A 26,095-nucleotide genomic window follows, 5' to 3' on the forward strand; every position below is an offset into this window, starting at 1 on the left:
TTCAACCACTTCAACCATTTTTTTTTTTTTTATTGATAAACAGGTATACATTATTAAAAGCCTCACACACGTCCACCCCAGACAACAGATGTGCAAATGAGTATGCAACACGACCTCTGGACACTCGTCGTGTCTGGCCCCCCTTGGGCCTGTCCCGCTGGTGGTGACACGGCCCCCCTCCCATGGCTTACACGTGTGTGCAGAGACTCGGTCCATTTCCGAGACATCCCACAGCTCTGCTCGCCGGGCAGCAGCTGTGTCTCAGGTAGGTCCCCCTGTGGATCTGCATCAGCAGTGGCAGAAGCCCTGATTAGGATAGGATATGGATTAATTAAAAACAGAAACAAAATGGTTCACAGATGAACGGAATGGCGTCAAAGCCAGGAAGGAAACACCAACTCTTCTCAGTGCGCAGGCAGGCTGGAAGGAGAGCCTCGGACTCTGTCACGGATCGCTTCCTCAGGAGTCCCACAGAACAGGTACGGGCCGGGCAAGTTTAAGGCGAGTCCCCAAGAGGGGAGCTGTTTGCTTTCTGAGATCATTTTAAGCTCTGCACCGGACATCTTGTTTTTATCACTTGTGACGTGGGGAGAGAAACAAACATAAAGGATACAAAAAATAAAGCTGTTGCCATCCTGAATACTTTCTGCAAGTGAGTAAGGCTCAGAGTCCAGGGGCTCTGCCTTGGGGTCCCCTCACGTTCTCAGCGATGCCCAGAGGCCGACATCTGTCTCTCTCTGCAAGTGGCTGTGGCCTGGCCCTCCCTCCTCCACACCCACCACCACCACCAAGCTGCACAAAGCATGAGGCCACCGTGAGCCTTCGCTGTTCTCTCACTGAAGTGCCGTCTCTACACTGCTGATTTGGCTGAACAAAAAAATGCCAGTTCCAAGGCCCTCACACGCTCAAGATCTTTAAAATAAAGTTATAATAGGAGGGCAACGAAGGACCACACCGGAGTGATTGTTCTTTGGATCAAGATATTCTCCAAAATGCAATACATTCATAGTAAACCCCACGGGACGAGGGTCCCATGGCAGCTCTCCCCTCTTCCCTGAAACGTTGGTTTCTAAAAAACAGCTCGTTGGCTACACGCAACTATCACCTGTTACGTCACCTAAACACTGCCTAAGCGCGCACACACACGCACGCACGCACACATACACGCATAGACATACACACAGACACACACACACACACGCAGACTTGCTGAAAGGGTCAAAGCACGCCTCTTCCAGGGCAGTAGGAGTGTACCTAAAGCTACCTTCACTGTTCAGTGCACAGACCTTTTGCAAATTCAGTGCAAAGTGTCAGAGCTAATTGAGACCAAAATGTTTTTCTATGTAAACGCCTCTTCTTGATCAAGGGAGTGTACTAATGAACCCCAGGGTCAACAGGAACGCCCTGAAACCATTGGATGGACAATTCTTATTCACTGGATTTACTTTTTCTTTTTCTTCATGATTGAAAAAAAGCAGCTTAGTACACAGGATTTTAATAACCCATGTAATATCCCATACAACTTTAGAAAATGCAAAGTATCCTTAACAAAAATCCTAACTGTGCAGGAAGATAATGACATTTGGCTTCTTTATGTGGCCACATACCTCTCGTTAGTTGTATAGGCGAAAACTGGCCAGAGCATCATCCTGTCACTGGTTTGGAAAATCTGCAATCTGTGACTATAAATATATAAAACTCTGCTTGCTGCAAGCAACTGGTCTGTATATGTTCCGTCTGCCCTATTGGTCACAGGTGAGCTGCTGATACCCTTTCAGACCCAAAATAAATAACTTAAAGTCTGTTGACAAGTCCCGGCATGAGGAGGCCTCAGACAGAAAACTCTGGGCCTCCTTTCTTGGGTCTGGTCTGCAGCTGCCCAAACCGGAAGCCAACAAAAGGGTTCATCCAGAGGAGTGAGGGGGGCCCCCCAAAGACAGACCGCATCCCCTCCCATCGCAGCCTCCGCTCCCACGTTGGCTTCTCACTCTTCAGCCTCTCGATCTCCTGGAAGCAGAAAGGAACGCATATGGGCAGCAGCCCCAGTTAGAACCCCCAACACACGCAGGTCAGGCCTCAGGATCATACTGGAGGTGCCACCACCAAAGTTGGGAATCCGGTTTCATTTGACAGCCAGATGCTCAGGTGACATGTGGGCCCTCAGTGGTCAGCAAAGCAGACTCTCCTTGCTGTGCCAGCCCCAAGGCCCCCCGAGGACATGCAGGATGCAGGCTGCAGCCAGCAGCTAGCAGCACACAGCCCAGGCAGCCCCAGGAATGGCAGGAAGGAGCCAGTCCTCTGGGTCAGGCCCTCACCCTTTTGTTCATTTGTTACAAGTATTTATCAGGTGCACAATTCTAGACCTATAGTTCAAAGGCATGAAGGCAATCCATTTGCTGCACCTCACCTAGCTGCTCTGGTAGGGCTGGGTCTCCCAGAAACTGGGGAATTTGCCTGGCTTTATCTGCCTGGATCTATTGACTCTCATATCAAAGTGATCCCTGAATCTGCATCTCGCATAAAGATAGGAATGATAAACACAGAGAACCTAACCAAGACTGCCCTATCAATCTCCTGAGTTAATACACCCGCGGCTATGGGGGCCCCAGGACCACCCACTTACTGAAGCCAAAAGTTAAGCGAGTGCACCAGAGAAGGAAGCGTACCGTTTCATCGTTGCATATGGAGTGGATCTGAGTGCCAAACATAACTGCAGTGAAAGTGAAAAACAGAAGGCTCTCAAGGCACAGGAAGATCAACAGGATTACAGTCACGGGAGGGGAGAAGTCACTGCATTCTGCGAACAAGAGAACGCAGGCTGTGAGTGGGCACCAGAGCAGGACAAAGCACAGGATGGTGTGGCGTTCAGCTCAGAAGAATCCTTGTGGTACCAGCCCTGGAGCCAGCCTCAGCGTACTTGTGCTGGCTTGTAAATGGGCACATTCATTGTTCACCGTGGGGTGGAGGCAGTCACCCCACCCGGGTGCAAATCCACTCCCCCATCTTTTGGTCAGCAGTTTCCAGAGCACCCGAGATTTCTGTGAAAGCTGTACCTGTGTGTTGAACCATGCACTGGCCTTCAAGGGAAGCTAGGAGAGGACACCCCCTTGCTTGGCCACTGCCCACAGGACCCTGGGAGGTATGTCTGGCCCATCCCCAGTCCTGTCCAGGGAGGAGCAGCTGGGGCACACCACACTGCACCTGCCACGGTTCACTCCAATCCAGTAACACAAGGACCACACTGAACAATTCCCAGCTAGCTAACCAGAAGACAAATGTGATGTTTGGTGGAAGGAGACGAATTTCCAGGTAGTCCTGAACTCTGCGGAACTGCTTAGCAGGAACTGTTACGTGATGAAGGAAGGGGTACGTATATGTGGCTTCGACACACTAGCCAAACAGTGGACCTGAAACCCATATTCTTCACTAAAGGGATTTAGGAATTGACTGGAAAATCGGTTCATTCAGCTCTTCCCATCCTTCCCATTCATCCCAGCATGAATTTGTGGGAAGGGGACACACAATGTGACTCACCAGTCCACTGCCCTCGGACACAGGAAACGAACTGGAGTCCACAGAGGATCAGAGCATGGACTGAGGACAGAGCTATGTACATCTGGAACAAGAGAGAAGCTGATCAGCAATCGGGGAGCAATCGCATATTTCTAGGAGCAAAGGCCACGTTCACATGTTTACTTTACCATTTCATTCATCAGCAAATTACTGGGGGGAGGAATCCATCAGGACAGCTGACAGCTGCCACCCAAGATCATCCTACACTAAGGAGCACAATCTCACAGAAAACGCAGCAGGGAAGGGAGTCCTAACACATTTCAACAAGACCCTATTAGCAACTGTGACTCAAGGTATCTGAGGGAGAACGAGATGCATAAAACACCTAAAATAGTCACATAAGCAACATACATTTCTTGCTTCCTGCCAAGGACCACACAGAATAATAATTTCAATCTCAGAGAAAAGGTTGGAGAGAGAGAGAGGTCTGATGTTAGAATAAATTCACCTGCTCCAGGCAAGATTATAGTTAAAGAATTTAAAGCTCAATATAAGTCACCATACAACTACTTTTACTCACAGTGAAGAGCACAAAAAATCTCTGATTCTTTTCTCCTACACAATTGTTCACCCATGGGCAGTGATGATCCATTTTCCGAATACATCTTTTGCAAATACTGCAAAGGAGAAACTTGGTTTTTAGTATTCGATGCTATGAAATACACAACCCCAGGTCACACATCCATACACAGAATTCAGTGCTGGCAAGAGGCCTCAAGAAGGGGTTCCTATCCTAGGGAGGGGGCTGTGTACCTGCAGCGGTGGGCACCAGGCTGCCCTAGGGAGGGGGCTGTGTACCTGGAACGGGGGGCACTAGGCTGCCCTACGGAGGAAACTGTATACCTGCAGCGGGGGGCAACAGGGCTCCTCTAGGGAGAGGACTGTGTACCTACGGGGGGGGGGGGGGGGGGGGCACCAGACTGCCCTAGGGAAGAGGCTGTGTACCTAAGTGGGGGGCATCAGGCTGCCCTAAGGAGGGAACTGTGTACCTACAGTGGGGGGCACCAGGCTGCTCTAGGGAGGGGGCTGTGTACCTGCAGTGGTGGGCACGCTCAGGCTTGATACAGCAGCACTTTGGGCACTTGTAGATGACTTCTCCAGGCTTCAGCTGCAAACTCTCCATGTACTCTTTAGTAGCATTCCCTTTGGGTACTGCCCCCTGCAGTTTAGTAAGAATGTGTGTTGGTCGGAGAGAAAGAAAGATTAAAAAAAAAAATCAATAAACAAGGATCAATCTTAGATTTTATACACCGTAAAATAACTTGTAATGCTGTCGCTGCCACTTAAAGTACATTAATATGAAAAAAAGGAGTGCCTGGGTGGCTCAGCTAGTGAAGTGTCTGTCTCTTCATCTCAGCTCAGGGCTTGATCTCCGTGTCATTAGTTCAAGCCCCACACTGGGTTCTATGCTGGGCATGGACCCTACTTAAAAACCAAAAATGAAAAATAAATATCTAACTTGAGCAGGATTAGAAGTTTTACTTTCCATGAAAAATAGCACATGTATTCAAACGAACTCAAAATACATTTTTATCTTTCATAAACTGGCAAGTCACCTGAGTTCTTTCTAGCTTCATGCAGGACATACCACAGGCGAGGTTTGTTTGTCGAGCCACTCCAACTCAAGGGCAGGTGATTGTCCCTGCAGGGTGCCAATGTGTTCTGTGGACACCACTCCCCTGTCACCCCATTCTAGGGCAGGGCTTTGTGATAAATGTGGGCCACATAGCTTTCCTATCAGCTACAGAAGAGCAACACTGAACCAAATGATAACATGAAGGACTTTATCTCATGTTTGCAAAGTTGTGCTATACATCTTCGTCTGCTGTCCTCATCAAGAGCACTCGTGCACACATACCTGGACAGCATGGCCCTGAGCCCCTGACATGATACGGTTGGGTGGTGGGGCGACCCTGGGAGTAGCAGTGTCAGGGGTGGCAACAGTGCATTTGTTGGTGCCCTCCATGCTGGCCCAGGTGAAGAAATATGTGTTCAGGTAATGCCCACTGATGGCAGGAGTCGTTCAGAGAGCCGTCCGTGCAGAAGCCAGGGGCAGGCAAGGCCTGCACAGCAGGCAAGGAGGGCCTTGTTCTTTGGGCAGTGGAACTACTCAGTGAACACATCTGTGGGATGTGACTCCAGGAGTCATGGCAGGACGCACTGGGAAAGATGACCCAGTAGAGTGGAGTTTCTAAACATGATAAGGTGGGAATAAGGTCTCCTCTCCCATTGGTTAACACCAGGGAGCCTGCACTTCGAGCAGAAATGCACATGGGGAAGAGCAGCCCAGAGCTGCAAAGGGCATGCAAGCCTGAGGAGACCCAAGGTGGGAGCGAACAGTGGTGGGGACAGCAAAGGACTCCTCAAAGCCCAGAAGCCCAGGCTGGCATGAGGGCCAGAGATCTGAACCTGTGGGTTGAGGGCCAATATCCATGCCCGGCAAAGCTCAGCAGCAAGTGTGCTGGGCCTGGAGACTGGGGAGTCTCCAAGGCCCCTGGCAAATCAGACCTAAAGCCCCGTGAACCAGCAAGAGGCCAGGCCTCCACCAGGCACCCAGCGACGTGAGGACAGGAGGGGCTGCTTCCAGCCCACCCCGCCACCACAGTGTACTTCCCTCCACCATCCTAGCATGGCGAAGCTGTTCCACTCAAGATCCTAGCGCTTCCTAACACTCCAGTCATCTCCTTGAAAAGTTAAGGTTTAAAATGTTTGGGCTTTGAAAATTTAAACCAGAATGTTAGGTAAAGCATTTTACTTAATTTACATACCACATTTGAAGTCTTTAATCAAGTTTTCTCCACTGATCCAGGAGTCTTAAAGATATAATGGTTTTGTAAGTCCTGTAATGTTGTATACACTCCTGGTGGGAGTTCAACGTTATGTGTTTCCATAGCAGGAGGAAACGGACCAGATTTCAAAACTCCATGTACCTTAATTTTTATGAGACACAAATGTTCTCTTCTTCCATAGTAAAAAAAATGTGATCAGCTACAATACCCTTCTAGAAAGCAGGACAGCCCAACATCTGTACTCGCTCCTTCAGAAATGTGGATTTGGCACTTAATGATTCCAATTAGATCTGTTCTGTGGGGCCACTCTTCCTTACTGCGGGCAGGGAGAGATGGACACCTGAAGGACAGAGGAAACTCCAGGAGCCAGTCCTCCTCTTCCATTGGTCTGCCCTGACAACAACCTCCACAGCCCAATCTCACAGTCTGTCAGGGGCCGAGTGCATTCTTGCCCTTGTGCTCCTCGGGCTCCACAGTTTTATTTACACTGACTCCAGTGGTGTCTGTAGCTTGCCAGTAGTCCTAATATGTGGCACAGCTGAAACAGTGACATCAAATGGACAAGGGACTGAAATGGGACAATTCTCCAAAGAAGACACACAAATGGCCAATAAGCTCATGAAAAGATGTTCAACATCATTAGTCATTAGGGAAACGCAAATCAAAACCACAGTGAGGTACCACTACATGCCCATCAGAGTTGCAATTGTCTGAAAGATGAACAATGGCATGAGGATGTGGACAAGTTATATCCCTCACATGCTGCTAGTGGGAACATTATTTTCTGCCATGGAAAATAGTTTGGAAGTTCTTCCAACAGTTAAACAGAGTTACCACGTAATCCAGCAATTCCACTCCTAAGTATCTACCCAAGGGAAATGACACATACACCTACAAAAAGCACTTACACATGAATGTTCATGGCAGCATTATCTGTAACAGCCATAAAGTGGAAGCAACCCAAATATCCATCCACGGATAACAAAAACCTATAAACAAAATGTGTCATATCCGTACAATGGAACATCATTTTGCCATGAAAAGGAACAAAGTTCTGATAAGTGCTACAACATGGATGAACCCTGAAAACCTCATGCTGAGTTTAAGAAACCATATAAAAGGCCCCATCTGGGGATCCCTGGGTGGCGCAGCGGTTTGGCGCCTGCCTTTGGCTCAGGGTGTGATCCTGGAGACCCGGGATCGAATCCCACGTCGGGCTCCCGGTGCATGGAGCCTGCTTCTCCCTCTGCCTATGTCTCTGCCTTTCGCTCTCTCTCTGTGACTATCATAAATAAAATAAAAAAAAATTAAAAAAAAATAAAATAAAAAAATAAAAGGCCCCATCTGATATGATTCCATTTAGATGAACTATCCAGAACAGAAAAGTCCATAGACAGAAGGTGGGATGGCGGTTGTCAGGGGCTGGGGGAAGAGGGAACTGGGCAGTGATGGCTAAGGGGTGCAGGGCTGCCTTCCCAGCTGATGAAAATGTCCTAAAATTGACAGTGGTGGAGGATACACAACCCTGAATACATAAAATCCACGTAACTGTACACTTTAAAAGCATAAGTTCGTGGTGTATCAATTATATTTTAATTCAAACACTGATATCCAAGACCCCAAACTCCTCCTCCACCTTGGAACTCCCTCCCTCCTGACATTTTGTCCAGCATTCTCTTTAGTGACCCAGCAAGGAGAATGAATGTGCCCAGAAGGACAGGTGCGGTGCCATGCACGTACCTTCTCCCCATCACCTCTTGGGGCTTCCTCTAAATGCTGAGACCTTTCCCCGCAGGAGGAGGGGGGCTGGGATAGGAGTTGAACTGCAGGGGTTAGGAGCAGGGTTTCACTCCCAGAGGGAGGCTCTGCTGCATAAAAGGAAATGGGGAGAAAGCCCCTGAAAAGTCTCTGAGGGGAGATCCAATTGGGCTATGATCAGAGATTCCACAATCTTTGTGCAGCAAGGCTCCAAAGCCAGGGGGCAGACCTTGCATCTGACAGGCAGACCTGTCCCACAGTGCTACTCCCGGCTGCCCACCGGCCGGGTCTACAATACTGTCCTCTGCCCAAGACCCCCACCAGGCAAGGGACAGGGTGAACAGGGTAGGAAAAGCCCCTGGGATATGAACTCAGCAAAAGTCAAATAAATGTGCATATAAACCACATTTTATAGACCACTGTTTTAGTGCTGTGGAAAGCAGCTTTCTTCAAATGACACTCCACAGGGACAACTAGCACCTGGCAGTGCATGCTTGTCCCATGGCATGGACAGCGGGAACCTCTCCCCTGGGCGGGCGGCTGCCCACCCACTCGGCAGCCCTCGGCATCTCCTCCAGGCTCTGGGGCAAGCCTAGAATCTGCAGTCTGGATCTGGAAGGGAATCCTGGTTGAGCTGTAAGGGTCTGCACCACTTCACCTACCCACAGGAGGTCTCGAATAAAGAACCTCAGATAAAGAACCTTAAACCCAACATAGAGGTTCTAAATCCAGTGGCCTTCAAGACATCAGGGACCTAGTGACCTGTGTTTGGTCTGGGCCCTTGTTATTCTCAGGGAAACTGCTCCCCAAAGGAGCCCAATACACGGCCTCTGTTTTGTCGACAATACACCTGAGTCAGCTCTTTTCCTGTGTGTGGAGCCTGCCCTCTGCGGTGCAGTCCCAACCCACCCCTGCTGGAGCCAGTACAGTCATCAGGGAGCTCTTCCTCTGCTGCTGTACCAGCCGGACCTTGACCCTCTAGCAGCTAGAAGGAGGTATTGGCCTCAGATTTTAGCTGATACAGAACAATTAGATAACTGTAAACCGAAAGAACTTAGAGATAATATCTAAGATTTAGCCCAAAAAAGTTAAAGTAGTTGTTGACAGTCAAAAGACAACTGAAAAGATTAGCTGAGTGGTGAAATCTAGAACCCAGATCTCTTAGCCGTCAGTCTGTTCTTTAAAGGAACACAGTATTTAAACCAACCAGGAGGGATTTTAGAAATCTAGTTACAATCTTTCCATTTGCACAAACCACCCCTTTTCCGTTCCTGCACTGTGACATCATTTGTGTTTGAGCGATGTTTATTCTCCAGTTAAGATGTGAAAAATGCGGGGCACCTGGCTGGCTCAGTCAGTTACACGTCTGACTCTTGGTTTGGGTCAGCTCCTGAGCTTAGGGTCATGAGACTGAGACTGAGCCCTGCTCAGGCTTCACACTCAGCAGGGAGTCTGCTTGAGACTTTCTCCCTCTGCTTCTCCCCCCCCGCCCCCGCCCGTGTGTGCATGGGTCCGTGTGTGTGTGCTTTCTCTCTCTCATAAATAAATAAATCTTTAAAAAAAAATGTGAAAAATGTGGGCTGCTTGGCTGGCTCAGTCAATGGAGCAATGATTCAATCTTGGGGTCAGAGTTTGAGCTGCATATTGGGCATAGAAATTACTTTAAATAAATAAATAAACTAAAAAAAAAGAAAGACATGAAAAATGCCCCAAGCCTGTACCCAGGAATTAATAAGGAGCAGGAGGCCCTTCGCCAGAGTCTATGGTGCCACACAGAGGGGATACAGGGCAAGAGTGAGTACTCACAGGGTCGGTGAGCATGGTTCTCAGGTGGGACGATAGGGCCAGCACCGCCAGGCAGTTAAAAAGGACTCCGTTGACCACAGAGTACCAGAAGTCTTTGGAAGGCAGCAGCATGACGAACGTCACCACAAAGTCCGCATAGACGACCAGGAGCCACGTCATGACGGCGCAGATCATGCCGCAGCCATCGCGGATGAACCAGACCCTATCTGCCATGTCAGCCTCCGAGGACGAGGAGGACGAAGAGTCGTAACTGTCATTTTCAGCCAGGAGAGGATGATGTTCGACATCCCGCAGCCGGTGTCCTGATGACGGCATGATTTCCTCGGCACACCCTAGAGGGGAAATGGACAGAGCCGATGAGGCTCGGGGGTCACACACGCTTGCTCATGTGCCACCTAAAATATGATGAGTTCCTCTGCGCTTGGCTGTCCCATGAAGACTGTCTAAACACACACAGCAGAAAAGAATACATCAATTAGATCAGAACTTTAAAATCTTCCACCTTGGTGTCTAGTTGACAGCCTAGAACACAACCAGCCCCACTGTGTGGGTGATACCTAGACACATGCATGCTGCCACCTAGAGCCAGCCACAGAGGAGCAAAGCAGTGGAAGGAACAGGTCAGATACAGGTTGCCATCCTCACCACCAAGCCTGCGCTGTCACATGTGTGCAGAGCCCCGCCCCCCAAGCCCCACACCATCCTCCGCTGGCACGTGGACCCAGAACTCCAAGAACCTGCCCATGTGTCCCCCCCCGCCGCCGTGCCCGGGCTATAGCGCCAAGGCCAGGGCCGAGGCTTGTGGTGCGCTTGCCCTGGACTCTGCACTGTTTCTGGAATGCCGTTCTCTCTGCTTTCATCTCTCAGAAGTTTTCTTCACTTGCTAATCCATTTGTTCAGGCCTCCTTGTGAGACCTTTCCCATATTTCCTACAGCATCTGATATCTAGAGCACTTGGGGACTGAAGGAACTCACAAGAAACTCTTGCTGGACCGGTTTTGACTGCTGCTTTCATGCATGCCCTTCTGTCACCAGCATGCGACCTTAAAGTAGCTGGATACTCGTGATAAACACATAGAGAGGGGTCTGTTCACCTGGCTTTGAGGGGTTCATACCAGGGACAGAGAAACACCAACAGCATTGATCAAATGGCCCAGGTGGTTCCTCGGCACCAGAGCTTACGCAAGCGCCCTGGGGCTGCCACCAGTCTGCCACCACACTGTCTCTGTGGCCTGGGCGCAGCTTCTTTTCCCTCACACACCAGCGGAGCAGTGATGACAACAACGGTGCGCGAGCCTGCTGACAGAGGTCACATGGCCAAACTACCGCAGAATTCCCCCTCGATGCACAGATATTCACCAGGAGACACCTGAAATCGTTTCCCCGCTGTCAGTAATGGAACCCTGCTCTTAGGTCTGACAAAAATAGCCTGAAGGTTTTTTAAGTGAAACAGAAGAAGAGAAAAGAGAAAAGCCACACAGACAGGTCACAGCCAGCCATCTGGCCGCACCTGCTGCCTCCTCGGCCAGCACTGCCACTGCGCCATTGTCCTCCCTGCCACGGAAACCCTACGCGCCCCCTAATGCCTGAACTTCCTCCCTCCCCAGCCAGCCATCCTGAAAGGTTTTTCTTCCTCTGAGGAATCTTTCGGAACACCAGACACAACTCCCTGAAGAGGACAGTGGACACTGGTTCTGCCCACACTGTCGGCCCAGCCCCATCCTGTCAGGGGCAGAGACAGTGACTGGAAGTCTCTTCCTTCCCTGGAACTCCCAGGCCCTGCTCATCAGTGCTGCCTGCCGTGTACAGACCCCTTTCTACCTCAAGAGAGTCCTCCGTGTCTCAACTCCTGACTCACAAGGAGGCTCTGGTCTTCTGTCCCCCACCCCCATCCCTGTTGGTGTGTGCACACTGCTGGGCCCCAGCAAGTGCGTGTTTATCATCAGGCAGACCCAGCACCAAGAAGCTGGTCCCCTTCTCAGGTTCAAGTCGTTTCCTGGTGATTTCCACAGGAGAGTCTCAGTGAATCCTAACCATACATCATCAAGCACGTAAGCTGAAAAATCCCTCAATCAGAATTCGTTTTGCTTTATGGCTACTCAAGTGGGACAGTGCCCCTGACGAGTGGGCGCCTGCTTGCTGAGCAGTAAGACAAGACACCACAGGCTAGCTTTGTGCCAGAGCATGTCTATGCAGTCTAAGTTCCATCCAGAAAGCACGCACAGTGAACAAACACCGAACCAGTTCAGCCCAGCCTTCCCGAGGGAGACAGTGGTGAGAACTCCCCCAGAGAGCGGGGTGCAGCCCTGCAGTGGCCCGCCCCTACCCGGGCTGCAGATGGCAGGTCTATTCCTGAGGGAAGAGAAGCCACGAAGACGCCAACCCTGGGCGTGGTAGGAGATTCCCAGACCAGCTGACGAGGATGTCGATGCATAATGTTTGTGTGCCAAATTTATAAAATCCACCAGAAGGCACAGGGAAAATAATCTGATACCCGAAAGTCCCTTTATTTTCAGAAACATAATCAATGAACACAGCAGGGTACGGTGGCTAAGTTCAGCTGTCTGGAGTCCACCCCAGGCATTCTGCTGAGTCACCGTGCGTATCTCGTGAACATGGCAGGAAGGGCGGGGAGGAAGTGAAGCTGCAGCCCCTTCACACAGAACCAGTTTGCGAATGAGCAGGCGGCATGGGCGCTTGCAACGCGCTACTAAGGGTAGCAGTCGCTGGGGTAAGGGTGTGTCTGCACGCTCAGTGCCCACTGCCATCGAGCCCCTTCTCCCCAGCACCGTTTCCTTTTTTTTTTTTTTTTAAGATTTTATTTATTTATTCATGAGAGACACAGAGAGAGAGAGAGGCAGAGACACAGGCAGAGGGAGAAGCAGGCTCCACGCAGGGAGCCCGACATGGGACTCGATTCCGGGTCTCCAGGATCACACCCCGGGCTGCAGGCGGCGCTAAACCGCTGCGTCACCGGGGCTGCCCCCCAACACCACTTCTGAGAGGAAATCCAGAGGCACCACGCAGCAACCCACAGGCAAGCAGATGGCATGTTGGCACATTTTGACTTTAATGGCTGGTTTAATGGGATTCCATCTACACTCCCAAACCTAAGCTTAGTTTATGCTCACGTTTGAGAAAGCCCTGTTTCCCAGAACATGGCAAGCGGCACAGGAGAGCTTCATGACTTAAGGGGACAACCATCTGTCTGTCCACTGTCACTCGGCACTCACCTAATCTTCTACTACCTGCTGATAACTTATAACTTCACGGAATCCCCTACCAGAGGCACGTCTACCTTCAGGACAGGTAGTGAGCAAATCAAGGTCAGCAGGTAGGAAGACTGACCTTCTGTACCTCCCATGCTGCCCTTTCAAGGAACATAGTCGGTGTCCAAGGCAGAAAGGAAGCGGTGACGAGGCACCTCCACAGAGTCACTCCCTTACCTCACAAACGATCTCTAAACATTACTTGAACATCTTGCGCCTTTTCTTCAGGATCTTAAGGTGCATAGTGTCCTATGTGACAGGATCTGAAAGATAACAAGATCCAATTAGAAAAGTAACTTATTTTGTGACAAAAGTATGTAACATTTCGTAGGATAGGATTAATTTGGGGAGATATATAACCAACATAACATTTTACACGGGAAGTTGTTATTCAGAACTACCCTTAACTAGGAAGGAAATCATCACTCCGTGTTTTCATTACGAGTAAACTATGAAATTATTGCCAATCCTGAAAATGAAGTAATATACTTTACATCTGTTCATTTCACCCTCCTGCTATCTGAGCCCTGGCATTAAATACAAGTCTAGAAGCCAAAATCTCTTGGAAAGATTCCCCAGGGACCATCCACACCAAACCAGACTAGCCTGTATTTCAAAAGTCAACAAGTGTATTAGCAGCCACCGCAAGACTTCCAGAGAAAACAGGAGAGGTGAGAGGTGCTGGACGGGACACTTTCGCCAGCTACAGGAGGGAGCAAGTCACAGAAAGGGCAGCAGACACCTGAGGTTGGCCATATACTGAAGGAAGAAAGTCCCAGTTCTCACTTCCCTGCTGGCTCCTGTTCACTGGCAGGTGAGTGACCAGATGTGGCCTCTCCAGAAACACTTATCTGGCCTGAAGAGAAAAGGCCTAAGATGGGGGGTGGGGACCTCCCAAATAACTAGTCTTTATTTTCAGCACAAATCTTTTCATGAGTTTTCTTAAGCTGTCCATTGATGTCGATGTCTAGTCTGACTGAAATACAACTGACATGCACCATTGTGTGTGTTCAAGGTATACGGTAGAATGCTCTGACGGACATATAGGTCAGACTTTTGGAAGAAAGCTAAGTGAGGTCTCATGAGAGACAGAGCCCCAGAAAGGGGAAAAAGGAATTCAGAACAGGCAAAATGCAGAGTGAAACCTTAAGAAATAAGACATCCTATCTGTGCAACAAAAGAGGAACATTCTGAGAACTTCCTAGTTACTTAAAAATTAAAATGACAGAATTTTAAAATTTCAGAAAAATACAGGATTAGATGAGAGAGTGAGGAACTTTCCCATAAGAAGAATTAAGTGACAAAGAGAGAGACCTTGGGAGAGAGCCCAAGATAAAACCAGCTGGCCCAGCGTCTCAGCAGCAGGCCTTCCCGCTGAGAGTCTCGCTCCCCTCCTGGCCACGGGCTCCACGTGCCTGTCCACTCTGGCTTTACGCTGCTGCTTTCCAACAGATTCTTTCTCTGTTAAGGCAAACCCTTTGTTAGTGTCTCAACAGATTCTTTCTCTGTTAAGGCAAACCCTTGTTAGTGTCTATGTTGAAACCAAGACCCTTGACGAGAACAGCAGGAGGCTGGTATGGGAGAAGGGAAGAGGGTCCGGGGTCAGGGAGCTTGCCCTAGGCTCTGCCACCAGCCGGACTCTCCAGAGCAGAGTAGAGGCTGCTCACTGTCCGGTCTCAAGTTTGCCGTGCTTCCGCGGGGGCCAGTTTTGACACCTCCTCTGCCCACCATCTGCTACAAGATTCACCAGGAGCTGCTTCTCCCCTAGCACAGACCCCATAACCACCCTTCCACCACCACCCAAGAGCCAGTGTTCCCTAGCACCTTCCAGCTCTGAGCTTCTGAACTTCAGAGGAACAAACATGGACATGACTCCCAAGCTGCTGAAACTAATAGAGGTGGCTTTTTTTTTTTTAAGGTTTTATTTATTTGAGAGAAAGAGAGCGAGCGAGTGCAGGAGCAGGAGGAGGGGCAGAAGGAGAGGGAGGCTCCCAGCTTACCTGACTGAACCACCCAGGTGCCCCCAGAGGTGACTTTTTAAACACAGTATTTACATATAGTAACTTTGTTCATGGAATATCTATGCAATAGCCAACAGCTTTAAATACCTAATAATATTTTGAACTGTTTCCAAATAAGCTTATGTTTAACAATGTTTTAAAATAAAACTGGCTTTGCAAAATACAAGACTGCTCATCACAGACCTCAGGTTTATAGAAGAATCTCTACAATGAGACCAAATCCCAATTACTTTTATACATTTTAAAAAATAACCAATACAGCAACCACTTTGAAAAGTGGCCTGGCACCTTCTCAAAGTTGAATACCTACCCTATGAGTCAACAACTCCACTTGTATGTATCTACCCAGAAGAAATTAGTAAAAACACCAAACATGTAAAAAACTGTCCACAGTAACTTTATTCACAATACTCCCAAACTAGAGACAACCCAAGCATCCACTGCCAGGACATGCACAAATAAACTATGGCATACTCATACAAGGGCACACTTCTCAGCAAAAAAAAAAAAAAAAGGGAAAAAATTAATGAGATGTGTGATCTCACAGATATATCACAAAAATATGATACCATCTCTATGGCACCTGAAACCAGGCAAGAGTAGTTTATTCTGAAAGAAATCAAGACAGGGGTTTGAGCACATGAAGCACAAGTGAGAAGAGCCCAAGGTAACTTTCTGAGGTGATGAAATGCCCTACATCTTGATAGGGCCATCAGGGCCCTTGGCACACATATCCGTCAAAACAAAAGTCAACGAGCTGTTTAAAAAAAAACTCAATCAACACTACATTTAAAATTGTATATTTCACTGTACGTTAATTACACATCAATAAAAAAAAATGAACAGAAGAATAATAACCAGCACAGGTACAGGTGCCAGGTGAGAAAAGTGAAACAGAAGCCAAATGCTAGCCAGACGCTTCCCCCTCAGAAACGGTGCTCAGGGCGGTGACCTGTCTTATTTCTGTCTGTATCTTCAGACAAGATTCCTAACTTCTTCCCTCACTTTCTCCTTGGCTGTAAACAGAAAATGGATTTGCAAATACAAACTGAAAACAAATAAGCAAATATCAGTATTTTTTGGTGATCGGTCACTCTAAAAAAAAAAAGAATCAAGAGGGGCACCTGGCTGGCTCAGTCAGTTCAGCAGGGAACTTGTGATCTCAGGGTTGTGAGTTTGAGCCCCAGGCTAGGTGTAGAGATTACTTAAAAATAAAATATTAAAAAAAAAAAAAAGAATCAAGATACAATTATTTTCACTACTCCAATAAAAAAAGAATGCCTACCCTAGAGTCTGATATTCATGTTTATATGAAAATGCTGTTTAAACTCATTACGGCTTTACTATTCATACACCCACTGATGACCTATAAAAAGTAAGAATAAGCGACTCTGCTTCAGGCACAGAAGCAGCATATGAAGCAAACACAAGCCATGAGAGATCTACTTAATTCAAACACGGAGAGGGGGTACCTCTAAGCACGATCCTCTCTATACCAGGCTCCAGACAGGAGCTTTAGCCCACAGGAGCTCACAAACCAGCAGAGGTGGGAATCAGGCCGGTAAATAATGTGCTAAGTGTTATCACCAAATTAGGAGTGAAGTGTGATGAGGGAGAAAGAGGACAACAGCTAATTCTGTCTGGAGGAGCCAGAGAAAGCGTCAATAAAGAAGCCAGCATGGTGGGCCCTGGGAGCAGGCAAGGTACAGACAGGAGGAGAGAACAGTAAGTATGAGGCAGCCCACGTGGGAGCAGGAACAGGAGGGCTAAGGGGCCTCAAGCTCAGGGCAAAGGAGGATGGGGAAGGACAGGAGGGGAAGGGCAGACTGGGGCACTCACAAAGTGCTCGAAATGCCCAGCTGGGGAGTCTGGAAGTCCGCAATTGTTCTGCTTGGTATAGGAGACACCAGAACTTTGGTAAATAGAGGTTTCAAAAAATAACGGGTGAGACCAAGGATGGAAGGAGGAAGCCAGGCAACTAGGAAGCCATTGCCACCTCTCAGAAGAGACAAGGCACAGGCCAGGGCCGAGAGAGGGGTGGGGGCCTGCAGAGGATGGACAGCCAGTCACCAGTCATGGGAAGAAAAAGCACAGCAAGGGCCAAGGATAAGGTCTCGTGGGGGCACAGAGAGGGAAGTGAAAGGGACCCGGAGTGTGTCGGCCCCACCTACTTCTCCTGGAACAAGGGAGCCACAAGACTGGGGGAGAGACTCCAGTACAGGACAGGCAAGGTTGAAACAGACCTGACCATACCTGGGGCCACAGAAGTGTGGGCTGGAGCTCTGAAAGGTGTCCAAAGAGCCAGCAAGGGAGCCACAGGGGCCTGAGAGCAGGAAGGCTGGAGCAGTCAGCCACACCAAAGCAGGTGCCAGGAGAGGCTCATCAGGGACCTTCCTTAGCAGGTTTGGGCAAGGGCCACGAGCTGGGAAGACCAGGTGGTGAGAAAATGAAAAGAAGCACCCTAAGTCCTGGACACATGCAGCTAGAAGGAAAAGTCGAGGGAATTTTGCTTCTTAGCTTCCACTCTCATGTATTATTTCATGGGATGCTTCAACAGCGATCCTGAATAACATGAGGGTTGGGGCGTCCCCCCAACCCCAAACACCTGTAAATCCATGGATAACTTTTGACTCCCCCTAAATTTAACTCCTAACAGCCTGCTGTTCACCTGAAGACTTATGGTAACATAAACCACCAATGAATACAATTTTTGTATATATTCTCATGACAAAGTAAGCAACAGGAATGAAAGTGTTAAGAAAATCTTAGGACGAAACACATTGACAGTACCATACTATATTTATTAAAACAAATTCAAGTATGAGTAGCTGCACAGTCACACCCATGTTGTTCAAGGATCACCGTACTTGGGTCTCCCCGTTTGCACATTTGCCACCCTGGATCCACGGGGTTAAAGTCCCCTCCCCTCCCGAGTCCCTGGGGCTCCACACAAATCCCACCATACCTCATCTTGGTCTGACCATGGCTAGCTTTTAAAAGCTGAGGACAGCCCCAAAAGTGATGTAACGGAAAGAGAATGAAGAATATATGTAAAGTTAAGCCAATTAAGCCAGTGGTCTAAGAAAACATAAGTTAAGACGCCTCGCCACGCTTGCTCCTGTTTTGTTTTTTTTTAATCCTGTACTTACTTGAACTTTTCCTGCGACTACAAAGATAATTTAAGCTCACTGCAGTTTTCTGTTTTTAAAGAATGAGAGTCCAAGTGTGCAGATGCAGGAAGATGAGCCTTCTTCCTGAGACAGAGGAAGCAGCAGTGGGGTGGGAGGGGGGGGGGTCTACATTTGAACCATGGAGACGCACTGAAGCTAAAGCCATCCACACTCCATAACACCATCCACACTCCATAACACCGTTTTCTGAGCAAGGGGTAGGGAGTGGGTTGGGGCCATTCCAAGTGCAGGAAGCACGAGGGATTGGAGCAGGGAGGCTGTGGGGAGGACAGCCAAAGAAGCAGTAGGCCCATGGAGCACGGCAGACCCCAGTTTCTAACAATGTGATGGGAGTGGCTTGCCCTGCTATCCAGAAGCCTGGCTCGCCACCCAAAGGCTTAACGAGGTTAGGGAGTAGCCAAGATGATATGAGAGAAAACCAGGGTATCAAAGGCAAGTCCTGAGCTGAAATGATTCACGGTGGAGTACAGGGTGAAGGGGAGAAGAGAAGCCTGACAAGCCAGGTGACCGCAAAGTCCAAGGTGACCAGAAAGTCCAAGGAACTGGAAGTCCTAGTGAGACTAGGAACCTGGTGTGGAGGAAGTGACAAGGTAGCCAGATCAGCCAAAGCAGAGCAGCTTTAAGAACTCAACAGCATTAAGAGGCACCACTCAGGGTAACAGGTAAGACTGTGCATGTGACAGAACAGACAGGCCTTGACCTGGAAGGGGAGGGAAGGAGAAGGTCTGGCACGCCTGCCCAGGGGCATCAACTTTCAGCCTCCAAGCTAAGTGAGTGCCCCAATGGGAAGACTGCAGACAGTGGAGTCTTAGCTGAACTTGCTGGAAGAATGGAGCATTCAGATATCTGCTACAGTGTATTTATGGCAATTATGTTCTCAAATGTTCTTTCCATCAATTTGCAATCATCAAAGATTTAGCTTGTGCTTTCAAACCCTACCAATAATGTATGCCATATGAAACCACTATCTTCTCTAATTATTAAATCTACAGAACAGAATATTAACCTTTCAAGAAAAAAACCAACAGAATATTAAATTAAATCCAAGTCTCAATAACATGCTGGCACATTACCCATACTGTGAATGGTAAGCTTAAGGTTTATAGAAAAGTTTTCCACACTAAGATATAGAACCTCTAGAACAGGCCTTGGACACTGCAGATCAAAGGATGGTGAAAGGAGGAACGTATCCACGAGGGGCCATTGGACTCGGAAAGGAGTCAATCTCATGAATGGGGGGAGCAGTGCTAGGTCTTCCTTCTTTCCCACTGGCCACACTTTGGTCTCTTATTGGGTCCTCTTCTTTGTAAACACCTACGTGTTGGCAGTGGCCAGGCTCAGCCCTGGGTTTCCCCTTTATCTACATGCTCTCTCTCTCTCTCTCAATGATTTTATAGGTTCTCAGGTCCATGGACGCTGCTAAAAACACATATATCCAGGAAGTTCCCAAACTAACCATGTGTCACTGAGTATATCCAGCTGGCTCAACAACCCCCTCTGCCCACCAAACCCTTACAACCTTCACAGCTCCATGGGGCACCTCCAACTAGTTGTTAGGGTCAAAACACGGGAGTCACCCTTCATTGAATTCTTTCCCCACCTTCCCACATTGAACCCTTCAGCAAGTTCTGTGAGTGCTACCTCCAAAACCAACCCCAATCTGACTCGGTTTCTGCTCTCACTGCTTCCCTCACCCCACAATCCACCCCCATTCAGCCTTGAGTAAGTTTTCACAGATAATAGGTCACATTCTTCCCTTACTTAAAACCACCACTTAAAACCACTGAGTGCCTCTGCAGTTAGAATAAAATCCAAAGGCCTCTCTGTGGAGGTCCTACCCAACCCAGAGTGTGTTGACCTCACTTCTTACCCTCCCCACCTCACTGGCTGTCTCCTTACTGTCTCATCACCTCCACACAGTGTTCCCTGCAATGTCCCGGCACACTCCCAGGACACTCCACACCCATCTGTGGAATGAATGCAAGAATTGGGGAGCGTGCCTGAGAAAGCCCACAGGAACATGACAGGGACTGAGTGGGATCTGGCACGGGAGGTGAAGTCAGAAGTCTGGGAGCCTTGGGGAAAAGCAATTGGGGAGAAATATGGAAAGGTTAAGGGGAGAGAGGGAGAAAGGGAAGAGAAACTCACTTTCAAAGGTTTTCTGGGGGAGTCTCCATTTTTGGGGTGTCACCCTGAGTGTGCAGGCTTGATGAGGTGGTCTCAAGGGCACACTCACCCATATGCCAGATGCACGCTCACCATTATTCCTGTACTAGAGCTACAGCCTAATTCTGAAAGTCAAATGGAGCAGCTCTTTTAAAAACCCCAAGAAGGTATCTGAAACCTGAGGAATTCTAAATCCAGAGGTAAAAAGAACACCAGAGTTCCAAATCTCTCTAGGTGTCCTGTCCCAGGGAATAGCTGAACCTCAATCAGGTGGGTGAATCTCAGCCTCTTTCCAGAAGTTCCTAAATACGGCTTCCTTGTTTAAAATGAAATGAACTTTTATAACATTGGACTCAACCCAATCTGAAACACTATGAACACCTGACATGTACTAATATAGCGAGCTGACAGGTGCAAATTAATGACCATGTAAGACATTATAAAGGGAAAAGAAAAGAATGGCCAATTACTACCCATCTCCTAGGCGCCTGGAGCTTTATACACATCATTACATTGAAGCTGGCTACTATCCTAAAAGCAAGGCGCTAGTACCAGCTTGTTTTAGAGAGGAGTAGATGAAACCTTAGAGCTATAGTAACTTGCCCAAGCCCACAGCCAATAAAGGGTGGAAGAGGACTGACTTGACTCCAAACCCCATGTCCTTCCACTAAAATACACTGCCTCTTAGAGCAGTTGGTTTTAGAAAATGCATTCTGTAATGAATAAATTGAATTAAGGAATATGGAACTCTGAGAATTCAAAACATTTCAACAAAGAAATGATATTGTAAAAGCCTGTCTCGAGAGACAATGGAATCTTCTCTATCCTGACAGCTCCCTGCTTACGAAGTGCTGCAAATAAAATGCACCCTCTCCTAGAACACAGAACCTAGACATACACCCTCTCCAAAGCACCAGCTAACCAGGGGGCTAGTGCTGAGTGCACTCCTCATGCAACCAGGATTCATTAAGTACCTTTTACCCTCTAAACACACAGCCCCTCACCCCTTCCTACATGCTCTTGAGGATACCCCTTGCTTAGAGCTCTGCCCCTTCCGTTCTCACCTTTCCCACAACCAAGTTTAGGCCCCCTCATCTCTGGTGGGTACCTCTGCAGAACCCTAATCTCAAAGCATCCAGGTCCAACAACACTCTGTGTAGCCGTAGGAGTTACAGCCAAAATCAGTGCGGGTCACAAAGGCAGTCTGGTTCCAAATCTATAAGCCCTGTCCGTGGCATTCAAGGCCTCACAGCATCTGGTTCCCCTACTTTGTTGGGCTCAGTGCTTGCACTCTCTTCCACACGGTGCTCATGCTGATCCCCTCGCCATGCCCTTTCACCCCTTGGTGCTAGGCTCCTGCTCTTCCACTCCACATAGATGACTCGCACCCTCTGCCCAAATTATTCATTATCAAGCACTTACCAAGCCCCGAATACGTAGAAGCCACTGTAGGAAAACGTAAGTGTCTTAAAAACTGTAAGATGCTATACCAATATATAGCATTATCTTGGGCCCATATGGGTCCGGAATTTACGAGACAATTGGGTCCTTTTTTTAAAAAAAAAAAAAGGGGGGGGGTTTATTTTGGGCACCTTGGATAGCTCAGTGGTTCAGCATCTGTCTTTGGCTCAGGTCGTGATCCCAGGGTCCTGGGATTGAGTTCCACATCAGGCTCCCCGCAGGGAACCTGCTTCTCCCTCTGCCTATGTCTCTACCTCTCTGTGTATGTCTCTCATGAATAAATAAATGAAATCCTCTAAAAAAAAAAAAAAAAAAAAAAAGATTTGAGAGAGAGAGAACACGAGTTAAAGGAGGTGAAGAGGGAAAGGGAGTGAGAATCTTGAGCAGACTCCCCCAGAGCTCAGAGCCTGATGTAGGGCTGAATCCCAAGACCCTGATATCATGACCTGAGCCAAAACCGAGTCAGACACTTAACAGACTGAACCACCCAGTAGCAGTAATGTGAGCTATGATTAGCAAGACAAGAACATGTTTGTAGACAGAAGCAAAGAAGTTAGTGAATGGGAAGAAATAATCAGAGAGGCAAAAGTGAGAGGAAATGCCTAAACGCTGGGCAGGGCAGGGCAAAGAACAGACACAGAGTTCACGGGAAGATGGGATTCCCTCTTCCTCAGAAGCATAGGAAAGAAAAAGACTGATTGATACTGAGAGAGAATTTTAGCTAGAAAAGACTCAAGGTTGAGAGAACTCTCCCATTGGCCTCCGTGGCCTCCATGTTCTAGAAGGTAGTCATTCGTCAGGGGTAAAACAAAGGAGTGTATTTTTGAAGTAGAAAGGGACCATGAAAGAAGGAAGGACGTGTGTAATAAAAAAATATAGCCTTGCTCAAAAGGAAGTTTGGCCTTTGGCCTTGGCTGACAATCTGATTCAGGGTGGGAGCTGGCCACACCAGAAAGAGCAACAATGTGACTCAGAGTGTGGCTTTGGGTCATACAGTATCACCACAATCAATCAATGAATCAATTACACTTCCAAAACAGAACCCCAGGAACGACTCTGAACACTGAGGCTCAGATGAGTTAACCTGGTTAGCCACACGCCATGTGCATTGTCCCCTATCAATGTTAGGAATGTAACGTTATGAATCCACAGAGAGAGGTCAACAGAAGCTTCACTTTCGCTGCTTCCTCAGACTCTGTGTTAGAAGCCTCTTCACTTGGCTGATTTTAATCTTTATCCTTTACCTGTAATAAACCACAACTGTGAGCAGAACAGCAGTCAGTCAGTTCTGCGGCCTTCTAAATAATAATCAAACCTCAGGGTGGTTTTGAGAACCCCGAAAATTGCAGCTGATGACAGAAGTGAGAGTAGTCCTGCATGACTGTTCCCTCTAGGGAGCTGTCACGCTGGTCTAAACACTTCTCAGATGTTACCCCTGAAGGGTCACACAGCAAGTTGTCAATATGGACCCTGGACCCTGGCTTTGGGGCCGAAAGGGAGTGAGATAAGTGTTTAGACTTTACATTCTGCTCTAGTGTTTGGCTTCTTTTTATACAAAATAAGCTGTATTGTTCATAAAATAGTTAAATATTAAATACAAAAATTAAACTATTTTTAAGAAACAATCCCAAAAAGCTGCTTTAAGAAAACTATCTTGTAGGATGCCCAACATGGAGTGGAGCATGGCAGCTCTCAAATCATCAGGAAAACTACTTCTCAATTCATCCCAAACATTAAGTTCACATGTAAACTTATTTCTAGTTCCATTTTTCTAATTACCGAAAACTGTGTTACTTATACCACTAAAGAGGCCCAAGCGAGGAGGTAACAGTTTCAGTAGGCATGTACCAGCCTACTCCGTACTTCTGCCTGAATCAAAACTGTTCTTACATAAAGTTCCTTTTAGTACACCCTCTCGCTGAGAGAGCCATTCTGTTCATACTAATGCTTATCCTTTCTAGAAGAGGATTTCTGCTTTTCCAGCGGACTGATTAGCACAGCTGTAATCTGAGGCAGGATCTGAGCCATTAATAGCGAATACTTCACACGCTTTATCCCCTTTGCTTTGAGCTAAAATATCTACATAAAAAGTTCCCACGGTCATTTAAAGAATTCTTTAGGAAGCTACCTTTCATATAGTCTTGTTCTCCACCCTTTCTCAACTCAAAAAATCAACCTGAACCCACCAGTCTAACTCTCCAAATTACACAATCCAAATAACTTCAATAACTCGAACTCTTCTAATTTTCCAGAATGTTTAAGCAATGCAATTTAATACTTCATTCCATCCCACTTTTTTTTTTTTTCTTCAAATATCCCAAGAGCTTTTCATGGTAACCAAGTTCTGACTCCCTGATAAGCAAGTTTTGACAAGGTGACTTTTTTTTTTTTTAAAGGGGGCTTTTAGGTAAGTGCAAATTGTTAAATAATGCCAAAAAGATTGAACTCACCATCTGTGCGGTGAAGAGTTTAGGGAGAAATAATGATTTCTAGACTGTCTGAGACAGGAAGAGTAAAATAAATATATATATGCAGTGAGTACATGGGCTTCACAGACTCACTGCACAAATGGTCAGTAGAGAAAGCTACAAGGCAGCTACCTCAACAGTTCTTACACTCCTATTTAACTACCATTATAAACTTTTTTTATTGTTGTCATTGTTTGTTTGTTTTAGGTTTTATCTATTTATTTGATAGAGACAGCACACAAGCAGGAGTGGCAACCAGAGAAAAGAGGGGAAAGCAGGATCCCCGCTGAGCAGGGAGCCCAATGCAGGTGGATCCCAGGGCCCCGGGGGTCATGACCTGAGCTGAGCCAAGGCAGACACTTAACCCACTGAGCCACCCAGGCGCCCCATAAACTGGCTGTTTATGAGCTAATAAAGTTTGTCCATCGCAGCAAAGAGACTTGGTTCCAGCAGCAACGACTCCTCGGGAGAGATGAACCTTGACTGCAGCAGGAAGAGGCGCAGACGTTGCCCCGAAGGCTGACCTGATTGTCCCAGATGCCCTCTCGGGCAACAACCGCCGCCCCCCCCCCCCCCCCGCCCCAGACACCCAAACACCACTGACGGAGAAAGTGAAAATAACCAGGCAGATGGGCCAAGAATACGAGAATGATTAAAACTTTTTAAGAGGAAGGGAAGGAGCCACAGGCGATGCTCAAGAACGCCCCTCGTAAACCGTGCCCATAAACCGCTCTTTACAGCCCACGGGGGGCTGACGGCACTCTCTCCTTCGGGCTGACAGCAACCCCGTTACCAGTCACCGGAGGGGAGACCGCGGCTCGGAGAGTGGGTGTCATGCCCAAGGTCAGGCAAGACCCGGGCGCTGCAACTCGGGCGGGATCCCGAGATCCCCGAAGGCGGGGCGGGGGGCACCAGGAAGGGAAGCCAGGCGCGGGCACAGGGCGGGCAGAGGTGCCCCCGAGGAGCCCGGGAAGGTCGCAGGGGCGCGGCGGGCGGGGGCGACGGCGCAGGGCGGCCGAGACCCCGCGCGGCCGGGAGTCCGGGGCGAGAGCAGCCCGCCCGCCCCCGCCCGCCCCGCCCGGCCCCCGCCACGGCCCCCGCCACGGCCCGGCCCGCCGCACTCACCCGAGGCCCGGGCGGGGTCGCCCGGCGCTGCGGCTCCTCCCGGCCTGCGGCGGCGGCGACTGCAGAGGCCGAGGCAGGGACGCATCATGCGGCCGCGCTCATGGCCGGGCCGGAGCGGGCCCCGCGGCTCGGTTCGGGGGGTCCCGCCGGGCCGGTCGGAGGGAGGCGGCCGCCAGGCGCACACACGAGGGCGCGGAGCCCAGCCTGGCGAGCCGGGCGGCGCGACCCCCGGAAGTGAACCTCCCGGAGGTCAGCGGCGCCGCGCTTGCGCAGTTCCGGCCGCGCCGCCGCCGGCCGCGGAGGGAGCACCCGCGGAGCCGGGACAGGCCTGCGCAGCCAGGGGCCTTGCGGAGCCGAGTCTCACAGGCTGCTACTTCCTGGTCAGAGGCAGCGCTTAGTCAAAAGCTCCTGCCGCCAAAATAAAGGGGTCCGTCCGCCCTGGAGTCCGGAGGAGAAAGGACCGGGGCT

General features: G+C 48.9%; 1 protein-coding gene across 1 annotated transcript; it reads right to left on the minus strand.

The window, feature by feature from the left end:
* On the minus strand, positions 1–25,822 carry ZDHHC7 (zDHHC palmitoyltransferase 7). The gene is made up of 8 exons (XM_077891049.1): positions 25,628–25,822; positions 13,373–13,458; positions 9,927–10,258; positions 4,608–4,732; positions 4,094–4,190; positions 3,535–3,616; positions 2,667–2,797; positions 1–2,007 (listed from the first exon to the last, which is right to left on the minus strand). Exons 3-8 carry the CDS (start codon positions 10,239–10,241, stop codon positions 1,831–1,833), a joined length of 927 nt encoding a protein of 308 aa, XP_077747175.1. The 5' UTR covers positions 10,242–10,258; positions 13,373–13,458; positions 25,628–25,822; the 3' UTR covers positions 1–1,830.
* Positions 25,823–26,095: the final 273 nt, after the last annotated feature.

The sequence above is a fragment of the Canis aureus genome, chromosome 3, assembly GCF_053574225.1.
Source record: "Canis aureus isolate CA01 chromosome 3, VMU_Caureus_v.1.0, whole genome shotgun sequence".
Lineage (NCBI taxonomy): Eukaryota > Metazoa > Chordata > Mammalia > Carnivora > Canidae > Canis > Canis aureus.

Coding starts and splice junctions, on each gene's coding strand:
- ZDHHC7 (XM_077891049.1), bottom strand. CDS start 10,241: ATGCCGTCATCAGGACACCGGCTGCGGGATGTCGAACATCATCCTCTC. Junction 2,798..3,534: donor TGTCCGAGGGCAGTGGACTG/GTGAGTCACATT, acceptor TCTTGTTCGCAG/AATGCAGTGACTTCTCCCCT. Junction 2,008..2,666: donor CCATATGCAACGATGAAACG/GTACGCTTCCTT, acceptor TTCTGCTTCCAG/GAGATCGAGAGGCTGAAGAG.